Below are 19048 nucleotides of genomic sequence, written 5' to 3' on the forward strand. Positions count from 1 at the left end.
GTAGTCCAAATTGACAAAATCCGTTAGTAAATCCGTTAGTTGACCTAGAGTCAACATTTTGACCAAATTTTGAGCATTTTAAAGGGTAAAAATGTAACATTAGATTTTATATTAAAGAATTAAAATAATTAAATTAAAAACCCAAAAATGAAATAAAAAGAAAAGAATTACAAAAAATTTTCTTCTTCTTCTTCTTCTTCCGTACACAACCGAACCGTCCCGCCCCACCCCACAGAAATCAACCAACATCCACCCATCCCAATCGCGCTGACCACTGCCATTCACCGCTCCTAAATCGGTCAACGACCATCATCCACCATACCCAAATCACCGCACAATAATTGCCAGCAAATCACATTAACCAGAAAATGTTGGATAACATTGGCTTGTTCTTAATTTGCAACTCTATGTTTTAACCATAAGACGTTGGATAACATTGACCAAAGAGTTGTTACGCTTGCATTGCGGGTAAGAAAAAGTGCTTGTAGTAGCCATTCAAATCTAGTCAACAACCATCCTCGTCATCTCCATTAAAATGACTCTCTTCTTTATCAAATTGAAAGATCCCTAGAATTGCATATTATCAATTTAAAATGGCACCCTGGTGTTGGATTTTGTTGTGGGCGATTACGATGGCAGGTGGAGGAGTGAGTGGTAGTGGTGGTTTCAGCTCTTGGTTTTGGTTTTTGGGGAGGGAGTGTGTGTAGGGTACGTAGAGAAGATGAAGGGAATTTGTTTTTAGCTTTTTTATTTTAATTCTTTAATATAAAAATCTAATTTTTTTATATGAAAAATATAAAGTTACACATTTGACCCTTTAAAAATCAGTCAACAAGTGGTCAAATCTTTGATTTTTGGTCCATAGCAGTTAAACTAACGGTTTCTGTCAATTTAGAGTTTGGGTGCGAATTTTTTGAAGGTTTGGTACCTTCGTGGCACAAACGAAAGGTTTGGACATAATCTGCTAATAAATAAAAAGTTTGGTACCTTTACTGCAATTTTCCCTTAATTAAGTTGTGATTACAAGGGTCCGTGAATGCCGACATGCGTTCTACTCATTGCTCTTAAATGGTGATACTCAAGTGATGAATTCATTATGTGTTTGGCCAATCAAGTACATATAGATCTGTTCATAAACAAGAAAATGACTGTATAGTAATAAATATTTTATTTATGTAATTAATGTTCGATTATTGTTGTTTGTAATTCATCAAAGTGGCCAAATATTTTATTTATTATTGTTGTATTAATGTTAGAGCATTTTATATTTTGTAGTATCTGTTCCCCGTTTCTCTGCATTTGTATGCTTCATCTGTATCACTGTTCAATAGGCTCATTTTCTCTGATTAGTGTGAACAAATCCAATTCAATTTAGGCATTTTGGACTTAGTGTAACGCCCCAAGATTTTTTTCATTATTATTATTATTTTTAAAATAAAAATAGTTCGAGATGTTACCAACATCTTCTTTATCTAATTTAAGAGGAAATATCACTTTCATTAAGTGTTGAAAATGCATAAAAATATCTATTAAATAATTTACACAAAATATGTTTTTTAAATAAAAGTTGTAAAAAAAAAATTAAAAAAAAATAATATATATATATATATATATATATATATATATCATTGTAGTTAGTTTATATAGTATAAAAATGTATTAGCTTTTATTTAAAAAAGAAGAAAAAAAAAGAGGACTAAGTACACGGAAACCTGGAGAAATCAATTTTTTTTCACTTATATTTTTGTGTTCATTTTCAGGCTCATTACGGGATACAAAACGAAATCGAAATATTACATTCTTAATATCGTTTTGAAGTACTCGCGGCATAGTATTGTACGTCATTAACGGTGTGTGAAACGGTCAATCATAACAAATGTTATAGGACGTCAAAGTAAGCATTTTTAAACTATATTTCAAAATTTTCGATAACAAGCTAACTTTAAAAATTCACCGACGATTATGTGATAGTCGAATCGATAAATATTTTACATTCTCTTGAAACTCATTTTGAGAACTATATCGTTAAGATATTGAATGATCTAAATACATATCAAAAATAGTTAAACGGACATTAAACGGATGTGTTAAAAAATACTCATATGTCGTTTTTCTTTAAAAATTCAATTATTTTATTATTATTTCGAAATTTTCGATAACAAGCTAATTTTAAAAATTCGCCAATGATTGTACGATAGTCGAATCGGTAAAACAATGTTTTACATTCTCTCGAAACTTATTTTGATAACTATATCATAGAGATATCGAATGATCTAAATAAATATCGAAAATAGTTAAACGAAAATTAAACGTATGTGTTAAAAATGCATTTTTTTCTTAAAAAAATTAATTATTTTTTTCTTTTTAATTCTTGTCTCTTCCAAATAAAACTTAATTTTTCAGTTTTAATGAAAAAGTTATTTGTAGGTCAAAAAAATTGAAGAGAAAAAAATTAAAAAAATTATATATAGTGTGGTCTCCGTGCACGGAGGATTATTTAATTTTTTTTGTACTTTTCCGTTTTCCATTTTCATACGTTATGGCCACACCTTTTCAAATCAATTCATTTGCTTATATTATTATATTATATATATAGTGTAAGAAAGGCAATGTGAATCTATGTAACACGCAACTTTCCAAACCTCCATCGTTATTCCGTGCTGACCACTTTTATAAGTTAAAAAAAAATAACTTTTAGTAAAAAAATAAATAAATAAACATATTAACAAAAAAATATTTCTAATATATGTAAAAATTACTTATATAAGTAAAAAAATTCGTTTAAAACTATTTAGAAGTAAAAAATAAAATAAAGTTATGAAATTTAAATGAAGAATATATAAATATTATTTACTTAAAATTGAAAATTTTACTTTATAAATAATTGATTTTTTTATCAATTTATTTAAATTTCTTTTTAATTCTTTTTTCTTTCAAATAAAATTTATTTAAATTTTTTTTAAAATTCTTTTGCCCTACCAACCTCGGAGTGACTGTTGTATCGTCTGAAGAATAGACCTGCTGTTAGGGTTCTAATTCTTACACCAACAAGGGAGTTGACCATCCAGTAAGTGTCACTTTAAGTTATTTTTACGTGTGAACCTAAGTTTGTTATTTAAATGTTTGTGTACGTGGATATTCTCTTTCAATTTACAACTGTATGAGTTATTTTTGAATTACAAGTATAGCCTCTCGAATTGAAGTTGCTAAAGAAAAACATTTTGTAAAATTCAATTTACAACTTATTTGCAATATCAGATAAAAAAAAATATTTTCATCTACATTAAACAAAAAATACAATAAATAATTAAAAATAAATTATCGTTGACATATATACAATCACAACATTCACTATACTTATTTATAAGAATAAAAATAAATTATCATAACATAAAATATACAATCGACCAAAATATGAGAATTAAACAAATATTTTTTATTTTCAAATACATTTTGTACAATTTATAGATTTTACGCTAATAAAATTAAAATAAATACAAAATTCGTGCAACGCACGAGACGCAAACTAGTTCTAAACAAAAATTCTAACTTCTATATACATATATATAATTCACAAAAAAACGAAACTCCAATAATTACTTTGAGACTTCTCAGTTCCAACATTTAATCCAAATGTACTTCTTTAAGAGATTATTGATTAATCATATCAATTATTACCGAAATTAAGGGATTTAATTATGTTTTAAGTTATAATATTCTTTTCAATCCAAGTAACCGTACTGAGTGAAATCTGATTCATTTTATTATTTTATTATTATTTACATTTTATTTATTAATAAAATATAAAATCTAGAATACTTTTTTTTTATCAATATAAGTCAAATATGACTAGTCCAAAATTATTTTTTCTTGAGCCAATTTATATTATTTAGCACGAACTACAAAATAAGTATAATATCGATATATCTTTTATCAACTTTTGAAATACGTAAATATTCAACCCAAATAACCTACGTTAAATTTTAAAAGTACTCATAAACAAGGTAAATATTTTATATAAATAAGTGGGTTGAGCTTTTTTTTATTGTTTAAACTTAGTGTGATGATAACTAGACATGGACGATTCCATTTGCTAAATAACCAAATATTAAATTTAGGCCCCACATGAAAAATAGTAAGAAAAATTCAGGGTGTTACACTTAGACTTGGCACTTCAAGTTGAGAAACTTGCTGACCTCACTAATGAGAGCAGTGCTAATGAAAGATCTTTCCATAAGGCTTGGGAAAGGGTGTAACGGATTAAGCTTAATGTTTATGCGGATGATCTTAGCAAAGAATATCAAGTCCACTATCCCAAAAATTGAGATTGTTAAAGAATATGTGAAGTTTGTAGAAGAACATTCCCAAATAGCTGACAAGTCAATTGCTGACACACTGATGGGTACCTTAGCCACTATGAAATTTGATGGTTCTCGTACCATATATGAACATATTACTGAAATGAGTAATATTGCGGCAAGACTTAAGACTTTTAGGATGATTGTGGACAGTGGTGGACCTAGTCAAGGTCCTAGTGGGTCACTTGACCCACCAGCTTTAAGTTGGTCTTTTTTTTTTTTTTTCCCTTTATTTATTTATTAAGAACCAAAAATTAGATTGGGAAATAATGATAGTTGGGCTTTTTTATAGAATAGAGTTCTAACAATGATTGAACAATTGGGAGAGTGAGTTGAAAATATTATTTTGTCATTTGTGATATTTAATTTGAAAATTTTTTAAAAATTGTTATTCATCATATATATGAGATTATTTGAAATGCTTTAGGAATTATTATTTATCATATATATGAGATTTGTGAATCTATAGTAGTGATTATATGTAGGAGTTTTTGCAAAATACATAAATTTTTTTGTGACTTTTTAATAAATTTGATTATGCTTCACTAACTCCAAATGTTCATGTCCGCCAGTGACTGTGAATGAAAACTTTTTGGTACAGTTTATCATCAACTCCTTGCCTCTAGAATATGGTCAATTCCATATGAATTATAATACCTTAAAGGATAAATGGAATGTGAATAAATTACACAGTATGCTCAAGCAAGCGGAAACAATGTTTAAGAATCAAGGAGGTTATTCTGTTCATCTCGTAAGTCATCAAAGAGTTGGAAAGAAATATAAAAAAAGTCTCAAAATGACATTAAGCAAGGACCACTAAAGACAAATGACCTTTTCTGCCCAAATCCACAATAAAACACACACGAAAGATATGTGCCGTTTATGTCACAACTCTGGGCACCATAAAAGCAACTATCTGAAACATAAGGCATGGTTCAAAAGTAAAGGTAAGATTATTTTTTGTGTATGTTTCAAATCTAATTTGGAAAAAGTTCCTTATAATTTTGTTACAACATTCAATGTTAACGTAAAAAAAAGGAGTATTTTTTGACATTTCCTTATATGATGTTCAATTCTACACCGTAAAAAACTTTTTAGGGCATGTAATGCAGCAAAATTTTGTTGCAGTAAAAGTGACTTTTTATCTACTAATGCATATTTGAAAAGATAAATGGATATAAATGATTCTCATTATTATATTTACTTGGACATATCATTTAACATCATTCGTTTGTAAATGGCAAAAAAATTTATTCACAAATAATGACTTTATTAAGACAATTTTATTGTTGATGAAATGTTAACACCAAAAAATTTCATCACTAAGGCATGTTAGAGAATTAAATTTCACTTTTTTTTTTTCAAACACATTTTCATCATACATTCTTCCAATAAAATAATTTTTTATAATTTAAATTTTTTCCGTACTTTTTAATCATACATTCTGCAAAAAAATTATTTTTTATAAAATTTATTTTAAAATAGGAACTAAGCCCCTATTTGACTCGCTTCTAAAAAAAAAAAAAATTATTTCTCATACTTATTTTCAATGTCATATTCATGTAATAAAATATTCTGCACGTAAATACAAATTTTTTTCCTATTTTTCAACTATACATTCTTCAAAAAATTGCTATTCAAAATATTGTTGCTCTCAATTTCACTTTACAATGGCTATCAAACATGTGCTAAATAATGTAAAAGCATCAATATTTTGAAAGTGCAATTTTATTGAAACGGTCACTAAAAATTAGAGACTAATGTGCAATTTTCGTCCCCGTTTGACCTACATTTTTTGAAATTAAAATAGATGAAATAGTGTTTATTCTTGGAGAATGAATGATTGAAAAAGAAATAAATTTTTTTAATTTATGTGTAATATTATTTTATAGAAGATTGTGTGGTTAAAAATAGGAGTGAGAAAAATGAAATTTAATTTAAAGTGGGTTAAATGTGGGCTGAAAATTATTATTATTATTATTATTATTATTATTATTTATTTATTTATTTATTTATTAACAATTAAGCCCTCTGCAGTCCACTCTGGGGAAGGCCACTGAACTCACCCCCACGCCTACAAAACATACGCTCTCACCCGCACAGCGAAGCAACTGTAAGAAGAAGGAAGAATGAAGGCGGTAGTGATCACAAGCCCTGGTGGCCCAGAAGTGCTTCAGTTGAAAGAAGTTGATGATCCACAAATCAAAGATGATGAAGTTTTGATCAGAATTGTAGCCACCGCCCTCAATAGAACTGACACCCTTCAGCGGATGGGTAGGTACGATCTGCCTAAGGGTGACAGCCTGTACCCGGGTCTCGAATGCTCTGGTACCATCGACGCCGTTGGGAAAAATGTTTCTCGCTGGAAAATTGGTGATCAGGTATTCTATCTATTTCTGGAATATTAATGGGATGATTGAATAAATTATGTATTGGGCATTTTTTTCTATCAGTTTACCTGTTTGTTTTGAAGCTGAATTCTCGATTTTATGAAGTCATAATATGTCTTTATATTGATGAATTGTTGGCTATGGAACCTGTATTTTGATTGACTGACCCTCAAAAGAACTGTATAATTATTCACGGAAAAGAATATTGAACTTGTTCCTATTTTGGGTATGAATAAGCCACAGTCTCACAGAGCCACAAGCTCTTTGATAAATAGCCATTATATTGTTCAATTTTGTGATGTCTAATTTCTTCTCAGAGGACTAGGGGAAAAATTATGATAGGAGGAAATTGTGCGAATGCAGGTATGTGCTTTAGTTGGCGGGGGAGGATATGCGGAGAAAATAGCTGTACCTTCTGGGCAGGTTCTTCCTGTCCCACCTGGTGTTTCTTTGCAAGATGCAGCTAGTTTTCCTGAAGTAGCTTGCACTGTCTGGTCGACTATCTTTATGATGAGCCATCTATCCAAGGGAGAGACTTTACTGGTAAACTGCGTACTTTATTTTTCTTTTTCTGATCTAATTGATTGTTGTGATTGAGTTTTTTTTAGTGAGGAATTATTTCGCTGTGATATCTATTAGTAGAAAAATGTCAAAGTAAGACAGCACTTCAAAAAGCGAAACTATTCAGATAATTTTTGAATTTTGAAATGTATATTGGTCGATATAGAATAAAGCAAGGGAAAACCGTGAGCTTGGTGATGTAAAGTTGAAGCTGACTTTCTAATTGGAGAAGGGAGTGAGGAACTAGTCTGTTTATCTAGGTTAGCTACAATAAGGGTTGCACATTTTACTTTGACGTGAACAAAGACCACTAAGAAGTACAGAGATGTAATATACCTAAAATCTTTTCACTGTAAATGCCTATTATTGTTGATGGATCTAGTTTTGTTGCTTGATGATGATGTAAAATCATTTTAAAGGTTTAATCCTGTGTACAGACTTAAAAGAAGTTAGTCTTTAAGGTTGAACCTTTACCATTTTTAGTTAACTATTTTGGAATCAAGCAAAAATCTCAAGAGGCGAAAGAGAGTTGGAGAGATGATCTGGGAACTAACTTAGATGGAGAATTTCTCAAATCGGGGAAAATGCTAAGTGAAATGAGTGCTAGTAATCTGAAAGCTAACACGGGATGAGATGACTAATATGTTTATATCAATTATCTCTGGTTAATTTAAGATCTGTCTGAAGGTTAATATGGTTATCAGATTTTACTAAATGTTAAACTGGAAAAGAACATATCATTTCAGATCCACGGAGGCTCTAGTGGAATTGGAACATTTACAATTCAACTGGCTACATACCATGGAGTGAAAGTATTCGTCACTGCAGGTGTGCTACCAAATTCACATCCATTGACATGAAATAATGATTATGATAGTTTGGGTTCTACCTTCTTTGGGCGATAAAATAATAAACTTTTTTCACCAGGAAGTGAGGAAAAACTAGCTCCTTGCAAGGACCTTGGAGCTGCTGTTTGTATAAATTACAAGACTGAAGATTTCGTTGCACGAGTGAAGGAAGAAACAGGAGGAAAAGGTTGAAAAACGTTCATATGTAGTCTAATAATTTATTTCTGCAATCGTGATTTCATTTGAATGCACTATACAAGTTTGCAATCAAACCCACCATGTAAATTTTAATAGCATGAAGCAAGAATCTTCCCATTTCTATGATTCATACATTATCTTTGGGATATAACTTGAATGGGTTTGATTGCAGGTGTTGATGTTATACTTGATAACATTGGTGGTTCATACCTTCAAAGGAACATTGACAGCCTAAACTTTGATGGAAGGCTATTCATAATTGGCCTCATGGGTGGAGTAAAAACAGAAGTAAATCTTGCTGGCTTGCTAGCAAGACGCCTCACAGTGCAGTGTAACATGCTTAAGCCTTCTGCTAATTTATGTTTTCTTTTTTCCTTTTACATTTCAAAGCTTCTAACTAGAATCGACACTCTTTGACGCTCAATCATAATTCTTTGAAAATATGAAGTAAGCCAATATCGTGACAATACATAGTGATTACTTTTAGAAAAAGGAGAAAATATGCTCCTATTTTAATACTGTTAAAGGTTGATTTTCTTATAAAAGAATTTCTTACATTTAGATAACCTCTTGGAAATGTGACTAGATATTGTAGAGAATGTGAATTTTGCACAGAACTTGGGGTTTGTCTTCAGGTGCTGGTTATGAATGTTAAGAGTCTGCAGTTGAAGAATGATAATGGAAACTCCTACAACACTCTTAAAATATCATGCTTCTCCATTGGGTTTATAATATTAATTGGCACTTTGGAGGAATCTCTGAAACCACCAAATTAGATAACCATAGATGCTTTCTATACAATGTCACGCAAGGATAGGAGGGGCTTCGGCGAATGAAATCTGGCAACTACTCTATACCATTGCAACAAAGAGCCTGTTTGAGCCACATTATTTCAAAAAAATACATTCTTAAATAGTGATTTGACATTATTTCAACCACACATTCTTCAATAAAATAATATTATACGCAGATCAAAAACTTTTACTTATTTTTTAACCGCACATTTTTCATCTATACACTATTTAATAATGCATTATTACCAAAATAATGTAGCTCAAACACCCCCTAAATGTTAAGAAGAAAAAGGGAACATTTCAGTTGCATCATATTGTAGTTGTTTTGAGAGAAGATTCCATATCACTGAGAAAACAGAGGAAGAATAAATTGCCAGGTGAAGTGAAAATGAAGTTAAAGAAATCACGTAAACTAAAGTGATCAGATTGAAGCTCTCTCATTGTGCTTAGTTTGGGACTGAAACTTTTAATTGGAACGGGGAATTAGATCAATGAGTTTGCTTTGTTTACTGAAAATTATGGCCACTCAAGTTCTATTAGAAACTTAGAGTAATTATTATTTTCATTGAGCATTAGTCAACTACCTATCGTATTTTATTATATATCTATTTTTCATTTTCAACTGCTATTGTGGTCTACATCCACTGGACACATGGTATCTCCCAGTATTTTTATGCACACTGAAGAATGAAGGGAACTCTGATTTCGCCGTGATTGGTTGGCCATGACATCAAAATCATTTTTTGTAGACCATCGATAACTTGTATAAATAGTTTTCTTTAGTCTTATATTATGTCCTTTATTTGTTCGGAGTATATTTTGAGTTATGGCTTTGTTCGCAGCTGCTGGCTTGCGAAATAGGAGCCGTGACAACAAAGCTCTGATTGTGAGCGAGGTAGAGAAAAATGTATGGCCGGCTATAGCTGCAGGAAAGATAAAATCCGTTGTGTACAAGTGTTTTCCGTTAGCCGAAGCTGCAGAAGCTCACCGCCTAATGGAAAGCAGCAACCATATAGGAAAGATTCTCCTCTTGGCTCCATGACGCGTTCTTAAATAGTCTTCAACCTCTGTTATTACCATTCAATATACAGTGGAGGCACGCCTGTTTGTTATGCAATACGTTCCTCTCTTTTTTTTCTTCACAAGACGTGCCTTTTCCTTTTCTTTTCAAGTGGGGGATTTAACTTAAAACGATGTCATTATATATATGAATAATGTTATGTGTATACCTTAACACATAGCATTACACCCCCCTTAGATGAAAGGGGGCTCACACATATTTTATTGCATCTGGGTCTCCCTCCATGCGAGGAGAGTGTAAAGTCATATATAAACGATTAAGTACACATAACATTGTCCTATATACACACACACACACACATATATCTTGTACTAAAAAAACTTCAGTGCAACAGAGTAAAATTTACACCATCTAATAAGTGAACTTAGCCTCATTTGGCAAAAAGTGTATTTTTCCCCCTCCAAATCATGAATCCAAAAGCTTTTTCTTAGTTCAAAAAATTGATTCTAATTTGTTTTGTTTATATAGATATATAATCGTCATACAAAACTAAAAATTCATGGTTAGGAGGTATTGCAGCCTATGGTTATTCATTCATTTTCATTTAATTATAATATTAATTATACAACACACTTGTGTACATTAGTTAAGAATGCTTATTTAGGTGTTTAAGGGTGGTTAATTAATTTATTAATTAAGTTGCAACTATGGAGTACTTCTGTTGTTGGCTATCGCCAAAAATCCAATTCAAAATCATGGCCTACCAAGCTATTTTTTTCATGTCAAGGGGCAATCTTAAAAGAGTATTCCAGCTTCAACACTGTAATGGTTGATGAGACAATACTGAAACCTGAGTTATAAATAAAAAGAAAAAAAAAAAGAAGAAGAAAGAAGGTACCATACACGATGATGAAGTTGTGTTTTGAATGAGATCTCAATATCGAGAGCTAAGTACATTAGGTTGAGGAAATAATACATCCATTTTTAGGCAAATTGCAGCTAATATTGCCGGCCATTAGTGGCCAACGGATAACCAAACTGCAAATGTATATTTTATTGGCAAATCAACTCAAGATCTCGTTCAATGTCTTGCTGGAGGAGACTCGTGTCGTGTCATTCTCGTAAGTTAGAATTCTGAACTCAAAATGTTGCTTCGAAAGTGAAATTACAAATGCATCCTAAGCCCGCTAAAGAACCTTCCAAAAACTTAATTGTAGGAGCTGAAAGTGAACTAGCAACATGCAGGGCCGGTCTTGAGCACAGGCAAATGAGGCTTGTTCCTCAAGCCCAAAATCACAAAGGACCTATTTTGGCCCAAAGTGTTTTTTTTAATATTAAAAGAAGGAAAAGGAAAAAGAAAATAGTTTTTTTATTAATTGTGAGATGATTGATATATTTGTTTGTCCTTTTAATCTTAAGTTTTAAGTTAACAACATGTTGCATAATATATCGTTGAATTTTGCATTTACGTTGATTTTGAAGCCTAATTTTTGGACTTCGCCTCAGGCCCCAACAATCACAGGACCGACCTTGGCAACATGTTATTAGCCTAGTTTGGCTCACATTTATAAATTGTTTATAAGCACTTGAACCAATTTTATCCACATAATCGAGTAAGAAATTCACCGCTCATATTTTCTATTTATAATTTAAATCGATTATAAACACACCTCATACATGCTCTTAGCTTGAGAGATTGAGCAAAAGAAAAAAAAATGTAGTCATTTAAGCATAGAAGTGTGAAAAGACTCGTTCATACCTCACAAAGTGCTCGTGTGGCATTTCAGTATGTAAATTTACATGTTTTTCCAGAAGCTTACCTGCAGAATGATTATCTTACAATCATTAGTGCTTGCTTGACGAGGCTTTCGAGTTCTTATAAGCACTTAAAACATGTTTCGTGCATCTGAAAGTATGAGAACTATCAGACAATGATATCCTCCCTCGTTTTTGCCAACCCAAGAAATAGAGAGAAAACATCACCATAAAAAGGTTAGCTCCAAGAATGAAAATCACAATCTTACACCATATATGATTTTCGTACTGCTTCGATAATTGAATAAGCATTTCAGAGTGACATCAACTTTGACGTTACATGACAAGAGATTGTTACCACTGGCACTTATCGCTTTAACCACATTTGATGATCCAAGGAGATGCTAATCAAGAGGGTAAACGGTCAAATGAAAGATTGACACACGAAAGAGTGGAGACAAAAACTCACTTACATCTTTTAGTGCATATACAATAAATCAAGCTCTTACAACCAACTGTACACAAGCAAATACAAGGAGCAGAAATAGTATTACTGAACTCTATTTAAAAAAAAAAAAAAAAAGATCATACTTTTTTGGACAATTTTAACTCTATGACAATTCAATTATTTCAATAATACATTACTTTTCTTTTTTCAATATATAATTAATACTGCAAAATCTTTGTCAAGTATGAATTGTGTTATTAATTCTCAATTAATTAATATTCACATTAATCTAGACTCTCTAAATCTTGATTTGATAAATCTTGATCTACATGAATCTAGAGTTGTTATAGATGAATTTATTTCTATTTATATATTTATGAATTTTAATGGATGTTTAAATTCATGGAATAGCATTTAATTTTTATGTATCAAATGTAGTATAAAAATGTTACTCATTTGTAGTATTTCATCATTACAAAAATTTCGAATCATAGAATTTGAGCTTTGAGAGTAAATTTTATTCTTTTAAATTTATATCCTAATTTTTTTTTTTTTTTAGTTTATTAGAGATTTATCAAATCCTTCCAACAAATTGGTATCACATATTACTTTTACAATACTTATGAAATATTTTAGAATAACGTGCAATGCACGTTCAATTCTAACTAGTGACTACAAAGACATCTACATGAATTGATGCAATACAATTTAATTAGTTTGTTAATATAGGAAATAGGAAAAACAAACAAACAAAAAACACTCCATCTGACGCTGCTTCTGTACACATTCCAAGTAGCATATTTCTCAAAGACATCATAAGTATTTGAGACATCTTCCTCATTACCATCCAGTTCAAAAAATAAAAGAGGTTACAAAAACAAAAACTCTGTCAAACCGGACAACCAACCGGACGTCTGCCTTTGAATTTGGACGACTGAAATAGCCTCTATGCATATGAAATCTGATGGTCAAAAATACGACCGTTGCATCAACCGAACGTCTGCCTTTCGTGAATTTAAGAGAGGCTCTGCAAAACTTTCTGAAAAACCGGATGACCAACTGGATAAGCATCCGGACATCCGACCGTTTCGGCTGATTTTCTCATTTTATACCCCCTTTGATCCGATTTGAATGTTTTGGCAAATGTAGACTTTTTTGGAAGGTACTTTAACTAGTTTTCAAGGTAAATGATATTTTTAAAATATGATCTAAATTCAAACATCATTTTGAAAATCAATTTTACTTTGCATCAAAACATTTTATGTAAGTGATAATTAACTTTTATTATTCATTGCTAAATATCAAAGTATTAATACCTTTACATTTGAACTAAGAAGTTTAGTCTTTGATCTTGATTCTTGTCCTGATCTTTCTTTAACGTTTGACTCTTAAGCTATAGATCTTGATCTTTCTTCATGAGTCCGATTTGTGATGGTCTTGATTTTGATCTTTTGACGACGATTGATTAATTTTTCATCTGATGCTTTGAAGACTAAAAAAGATCAACTTGTTTGTTATAATAAAAACTTTAAGGTTATAATCAACCATAGGTAAACATATATTTCAATTATTTTACACTTATAAGATGTTTTAATAAAAGTTGGTAAACTTAAAATCACAAAAGAACTTTAAAAGAAAAAATGGAGGACTTGTATTTGCTAAGTCTACTCCTAATAAACTTTATTTGCTAACTTTAAAAGAAAAAATGGAGGACTTGTATTTGCTATGTCTACTCCTAATAAACTTTATTTGCTAAGTCTACTCCTAATAAACTTTACTTACTTGAGAGGTTTTCACTTTTAAAATGGATCTGTCAAAGGATCTTGATGATAATCTAGATGTGTTTAACAAACTTTTGCAAGACATTTTATCGTGATGAAACAATGTCTGAAATATATAATGCCATAATTTTGCTTAATTTCAAGCCTGACACTTATAAAGAGGTAAAGAATGCAATTAAATATGATATCACACTTTAACACGTAAAATTGTCATAGATTCCCTTAAGAGTAAGAAGATGAAGATTAGAGTTAAAAAACATGATAAGAATAGTGATGAGATGCATATGATAAAGGATAGAACATAGTTCACGTAAAACAATCATGAAAAAAGTATGACAATGGTGACTCAAGTGATGAGGGTGGTAAAAAGAAGGGTCTAGGTTGGGATAGATCTAAATCGAAAACGAATGGTAAGCAATGTTATAACTGTAGAAAGTATGGATATTTTATAAGAGACTGTTCTAAAAAAATAAGGAAAATGAAAAGGTGAGATGTGAGGTGAACATTGTCACTGGGTATAACTATGACCCGAGTAAAGTTTATTGAATGTAAACTCTATTGTGGCTATAACTACATTTGCATCTGTGTGGAATCTCATTTGCATGAATAGTTGCTTGATTTTGGTATGCTGTTTTATGTTACATTTCATTATTTTTGACGTGTATATTTGCATGAATTTGAGAGTGATCATGTACTTTGTGTATCGTGTTGCATATTTAGCGGTCAAGATTGCTATTGTGAGGTTGACATTGGGTGTGGTCATTTTAGGAGGTGCATTAGCAATAAGTGTGTCAACTGGTAGTATGGAGTGTAGATGCTTGAGGGTACATTGGTGACATGTGCAGGGGTGTGGAGAAATGACATTTAGACCATGAGCGGTGAGGTGATTAAAATATTTTGAAATCTTCTATTTGTTAGAATCTTGATCGAGTGGAGTGAGAGAGAGACACCCATATTACCCATATTAGGTGAAGACCCATTATCTGCTTAGTTAGAGAGAGATGTGGTAGTGATAGATGAATATCATATTGACTCAGGATCTTTAGTAGTTTACCAATTAGGTATGAGAAATGACCTCTCTAATGAGCGTGGTTGGCAATAAAAGAAGAAAAGTGTTCTTTAGATACAAACTAAACGAAAATGGGATAGAATAATTGCAGTGAAATCTTTTCTTGGCAGAAGGGGGGGGGGGGGTTTTTAAATTGGTTGTATATGCTGACCATTTAATTTATCAAATTAGTGTTAATTTTGATGTTCTCTATGAGTTGTACAAGTTGAAAAAATCTGTATATCCTATGATGTGTTTTCGTTGCATATTTCATAACTATATGTTAGTATGTGCTCTTGATTGATCACCGTGTATATTTAATTGTATTGGAGTTCTTGAACTTAACCCTTGATGAGTACATGAAGTAGGTATGGTATGTGTTTCAAGTCCAAGACACTAGTAAGGCTCATGATCAATTTTATTTGGTTACCTTGATTAGAAAGTGTAAACTTTGTGCTGCTTGCTTACAGTTCATTGACAACCAAGGTAGAAATTTGTTAGATTTTGTTGATACTCAATAAGTACAAGCAATAATATTAAATGATTTGATTTTTTTATAAGCTTCAACTGAGGACTAAAATGTTTATCAAGACCAATTGATTGGCTCAACCCGAAAATGAAATGGACCATTGAAAGCACATATTAATTTGTGTTATTCTTGGCCCGTTCATTAGTTGGGACGGTCCCTTTAATTTGTTAGCCATACCATCTTGTGTTTTAGGCCTAACACTATATGTACCATTGCCCTATTTGAGAGAACCGTGTTTGCATTTGAAAAAAACGGCAGCCTCTTTTCTGTTCAATTCCTCTCTTTGTTCCGTGAGGTGCAACCTATAATTTGCTTCCCTTCTTCTTCTTTGTGATATATTGCAGTAATCATTTTCTATACTTTGTGGGTTACAATCTTGGGCAACCATAGTGAATGAATTTGTGGGTTGCGCCTTTTGATTGTAATGGTATTTGACATTGGTTTTGAGTAAATTTAGCCCAGTATTGCATGAAATTAAAAGGTTTTGGAGTATACTTCAACTACAAAGTCAAATCCAAAGACCATACATTCTTTGTATGCGTGATAATTCCCAAACTTTGGAGGAATATTTCCAGACAATTGATTGGACTATAAGAATTCTAGAAAAGAAAAGAAAAATCACACACACACACACACACACACACACCCCCAACCATACTAGACGGACAGGGCCAGATAACGGGGCGCCTGTCATTCATATACACATTCACCAAATAAATATTAGAGTCTACAAACAGAATTTGGGAGGCGAAGTTCAGTTCATGTTTTCAGATGTGTCAGTAGGTGGCTGGTGGTTTACGCCAGAAATTTGACTGGGGGAGTAGATTAGGATTCAGAGTAGAAACTCTGTTGTGTGGGGGTGGGGGGGGGGGGGCTGGGGAAACTCTGTTGTGTGGGGGTGGGGGGGGGGCAGCTACTGTGCTAAGGTATATAAGCGAACACACGATCATTTTCGCAAAAAGGTTTATTTAGGCCTAAAAAATACATGAGCATCATTATGTAACTGTTATACATACAGTTAAACCATGCTATACAACTGCAGGCAAACAACATCTGACTTCACATCAAGTTCGAAGAAAAGAGTTTACTAAACCTTTTCGTGATGTGAACAATTGAAGCTCATAGTTATGGGGTTGTGCAGATCTTTCTCGTTCATCACATTGGCTTATTATTTTTGATTGCTAGATTCATACCTCATACCATGGCTGTGCATAGCTAAGCTAGGAAAAAGACAAGCAAAAAAATTATCAGAAATCTAAGGAATAACGCAGTATAAAATATCACAATAAAATGAAAACGGATTCCGCTTTCTTAAGATTTATGAGATGACCTGTAGCATTAACAACTGGCATTTTTATGAGAATGATTTTTACAGTGACTTCCTCGTACAAAAAAATTTCATGTATCTTGCATATCTTTCTTGATGCCATTCCTATCACCTAATAGTTATTTCTTCTCTCTTAAGAAACGTGTGATGATCATTAGTTGGGCACTGAGGCATGATAGAGATAATAATGCAGCATATATAAAAAATAAAATAAACAAATAAAAAAGAGCAGATAGGAAAACAAGAAGAATCTGCACATTTTTTATCCTAAAATGACTATAATTAAGATATGAAGAATCAATTAATAACAGAGAAATGTGATTTTCAAATACATACACTGAAATCATATAATTATATTTATAACGGTATCAAAGATAAGCCCTTGTGATAATATTCAAGCTCATCTTAGTCTCTCTTTGATATAGTTATGGCTAAACTTTTTAGTACACAATCTCTTGGACAATGAGAAACTAAATTACCTTCTTGAAGTAACTTTGAACCCTCATAAGAGAATAGCCTTACTGCGTTCCGGTAGGTCATGTCAGCAAGTTCTTCTTTAGTCATTTCAAGTAAATTTGCTACGTAGGCAAGTACGTGATGGATATTAGCTGGATGGTTGAGGTTTTCTTCAGGCAGTTCTGATGCACCACTTTCATCATGGGACGTATTATCAGAGGTGCTCTCCTTTTTCGTTGACGAATTTTCATCATAATCAAGAAGCTCTTCAGTAACAGAAACTTCCCTACCAATCAAGAATAGAGAATCTGATTCACTTGCTTTTGGTAGAGCATCTGGCGCATCTGTCTCCAACAAAATCCTTTCAGGAGGAATGGATTTCAACATTTTCTTCGCCTTGCTCTCTTTCATGGACATGAGAAACCCAGAAAAGGAGAAGTAAGCACCAGCTTTTGAAAGCTCAGGAACCATCTCTGCAGAACCCATATAAGAATGCAGAACCAAGCCAGCAGGAAATGGCCCCATAGATTTCATTATCTCAAGAAGATCACCAAAAGCGCGGACACAATGAACAGATGCTGGTCTTTTTAATTCTTTGGCAAGTTGAAGCTGTTCTCGGAAAATTTCAACTTGAGCAGTAAAATCAATTTTCCTTCCAATAGAACCTTTGTCCAGACCAATCTCTCCAATTGCAGCTGAAGGAGTAGCTTCAAGGAACTTCTTCAAAGTGTTTAGCCAATTTTCAGTTCTATCAGAGACATACCAGGGATGGATCCCAAAGTTTGGAACAACACAAGGATAGGTATCACTCATCTCCTTGACCAGATGCCAATCGTTTTCCGAGACTCCATTTACAGCAAAATGGATAACACCAGTATCAAGGGACTTTGTAATTAGTTTGGGGGCAACTTTCAAAATTCTTGGATCTTGAAGGTGACAATGAGAATCAAAGAGCTTAATCATTATATGAATGAGATGTTAAACTGGCTCAAAGCTTATGGTCTTCAGAAGATTTTCTCTCCAGTTCCAATTGTAAAAGAGAACGTGAATGTGTTATCGGGCCATGTGATCATATCAGTGAGATTATAAATAATTAAGCTGTAAAGAGAATTTGCAATTGTGAAAAGTAATATAAAAAATGCGATTGAGCATTACAGTTTGCAATTGAATGTTCCAAAAGAATGACAAACATGACAGCATGAGAGTTAATGTTTACTAAGAGCAAAAATAGCATGTTTGAAAAATGAAAAATAGCAAAACTTGCCTGCCCTTTACAATTAAGGAAGAGTAACGGTGCACATAGCACACCTACGAGAAAATGTATGCTGCAAGATCTAAAAGACTAGACAGCAAAACAAGCTTGTCCTATGTCAATTTGATAGGCTCTAGTTTACCATTTATTATTGTAATAGCTTATTAGCTTGTTAATTAGTTAGGGAGGAGTAACTGACGAATAAATGGGTAAGGAAGTAGTCTGCAATTCATTCATGTTGTCTGGGAAATGAAGGGAGAGACGAAGGTCTCTCAAAGACCT

General features: G+C 32.2%; 2 protein-coding genes across 4 annotated transcripts; one reads left to right on the forward strand and one right to left on the reverse strand.

Annotated features, from left to right (window-relative positions):
- The first annotated feature begins 6393 nt into the window (after window positions 1-6393).
- Window positions 6394-10438, forward strand: LOC111370550 (quinone oxidoreductase PIG3-like). 2 transcript variants are annotated; one of them, XM_022992303.1, is made up of 6 exons: window positions 6394-6739; window positions 7112-7291; window positions 8041-8137; window positions 8237-8344; window positions 8528-8686; window positions 9992-10438. In XM_022992303.1, the coding sequence occupies exons 1-6, from the start codon at window positions 6488-6490 to the stop codon at window positions 10189-10191; spliced, it is 996 nt and encodes a 331-aa protein (XP_022848071.1). In that variant the 5' UTR covers window positions 6394-6487; the 3' UTR covers window positions 10192-10438. The 2 variants fall into 2 exon arrangements, with proteins under 2 accessions (XP_022848071.1, XP_022848072.1); XM_022992304.1 differs by having other exon boundaries at window positions 8056-8137.
- Window positions 10439-16656: 6218 nt separating this feature from the next.
- On the reverse strand, window positions 16657-19042 carry LOC111370552 (uncharacterized metal-dependent hydrolase YabD-like). Of its 2 annotated transcripts, none has more exons than XM_022992306.1 (2): window positions 17538-19042; window positions 16657-16946 (listed from the first exon to the last, which is right to left on the reverse strand). In XM_022992306.1, exons 1-2 carry the CDS (start codon window positions 18475-18477, stop codon window positions 16900-16902), a joined length of 987 nt encoding a protein of 328 aa, XP_022848074.1. In that variant the 5' UTR covers window positions 18478-19042; the 3' UTR covers window positions 16657-16899. The 2 variants fall into 2 exon arrangements, with proteins under 2 accessions (XP_022848074.1, XP_022848075.1); XM_022992307.1 differs by having other exon boundaries at window positions 16681-16951.
- Window positions 19043-19048: the final 6 nt, after the last annotated feature.

This window comes from Olea europaea, chromosome 21 (genome assembly GCF_002742605.1).
Source record: "Olea europaea var. sylvestris chromosome 21, O_europaea_v1, whole genome shotgun sequence".
NCBI lineage: Eukaryota > Viridiplantae > Streptophyta > Magnoliopsida > Lamiales > Oleaceae > Olea > Olea europaea.

Excerpts from the sequence above, each read along its gene's own strand:
- LOC111370550 (XM_022992303.1), top strand. The coding sequence starts at position 6,488 with ATGAAGGCGGTAGTGATCACAAGCCCTGGTGGCCCAGAAGTGCTTCAG. Across the intron at positions 7,292-8,040 it reads CCAAGGGAGAGACTTTACTG|AACATATCATTTCAGATCCA; the intron begins GTAAACTGCGTA and ends AAACTGGAAAAG. Across the intron at positions 8,687-9,991 it reads AAGACGCCTCACAGTGCAGT|CTGCTGGCTTGCGAAATAGG; the intron begins GTAACATGCTTA and ends CTTTGTTCGCAG.
- LOC111370552 (XM_022992306.1), bottom strand. The coding sequence starts at position 18,477 with ATGATTAAGCTCTTTGATTCTCATTGTCACCTTCAAGATCCAAGAATT. Across the intron at positions 16,947-17,537 it reads TTCAAAGTTACTTCAAGAAG|CTATGCACAGCCATGGTATG; the intron begins GTAATTTAGTTT and ends TTCCTAGCTTAG.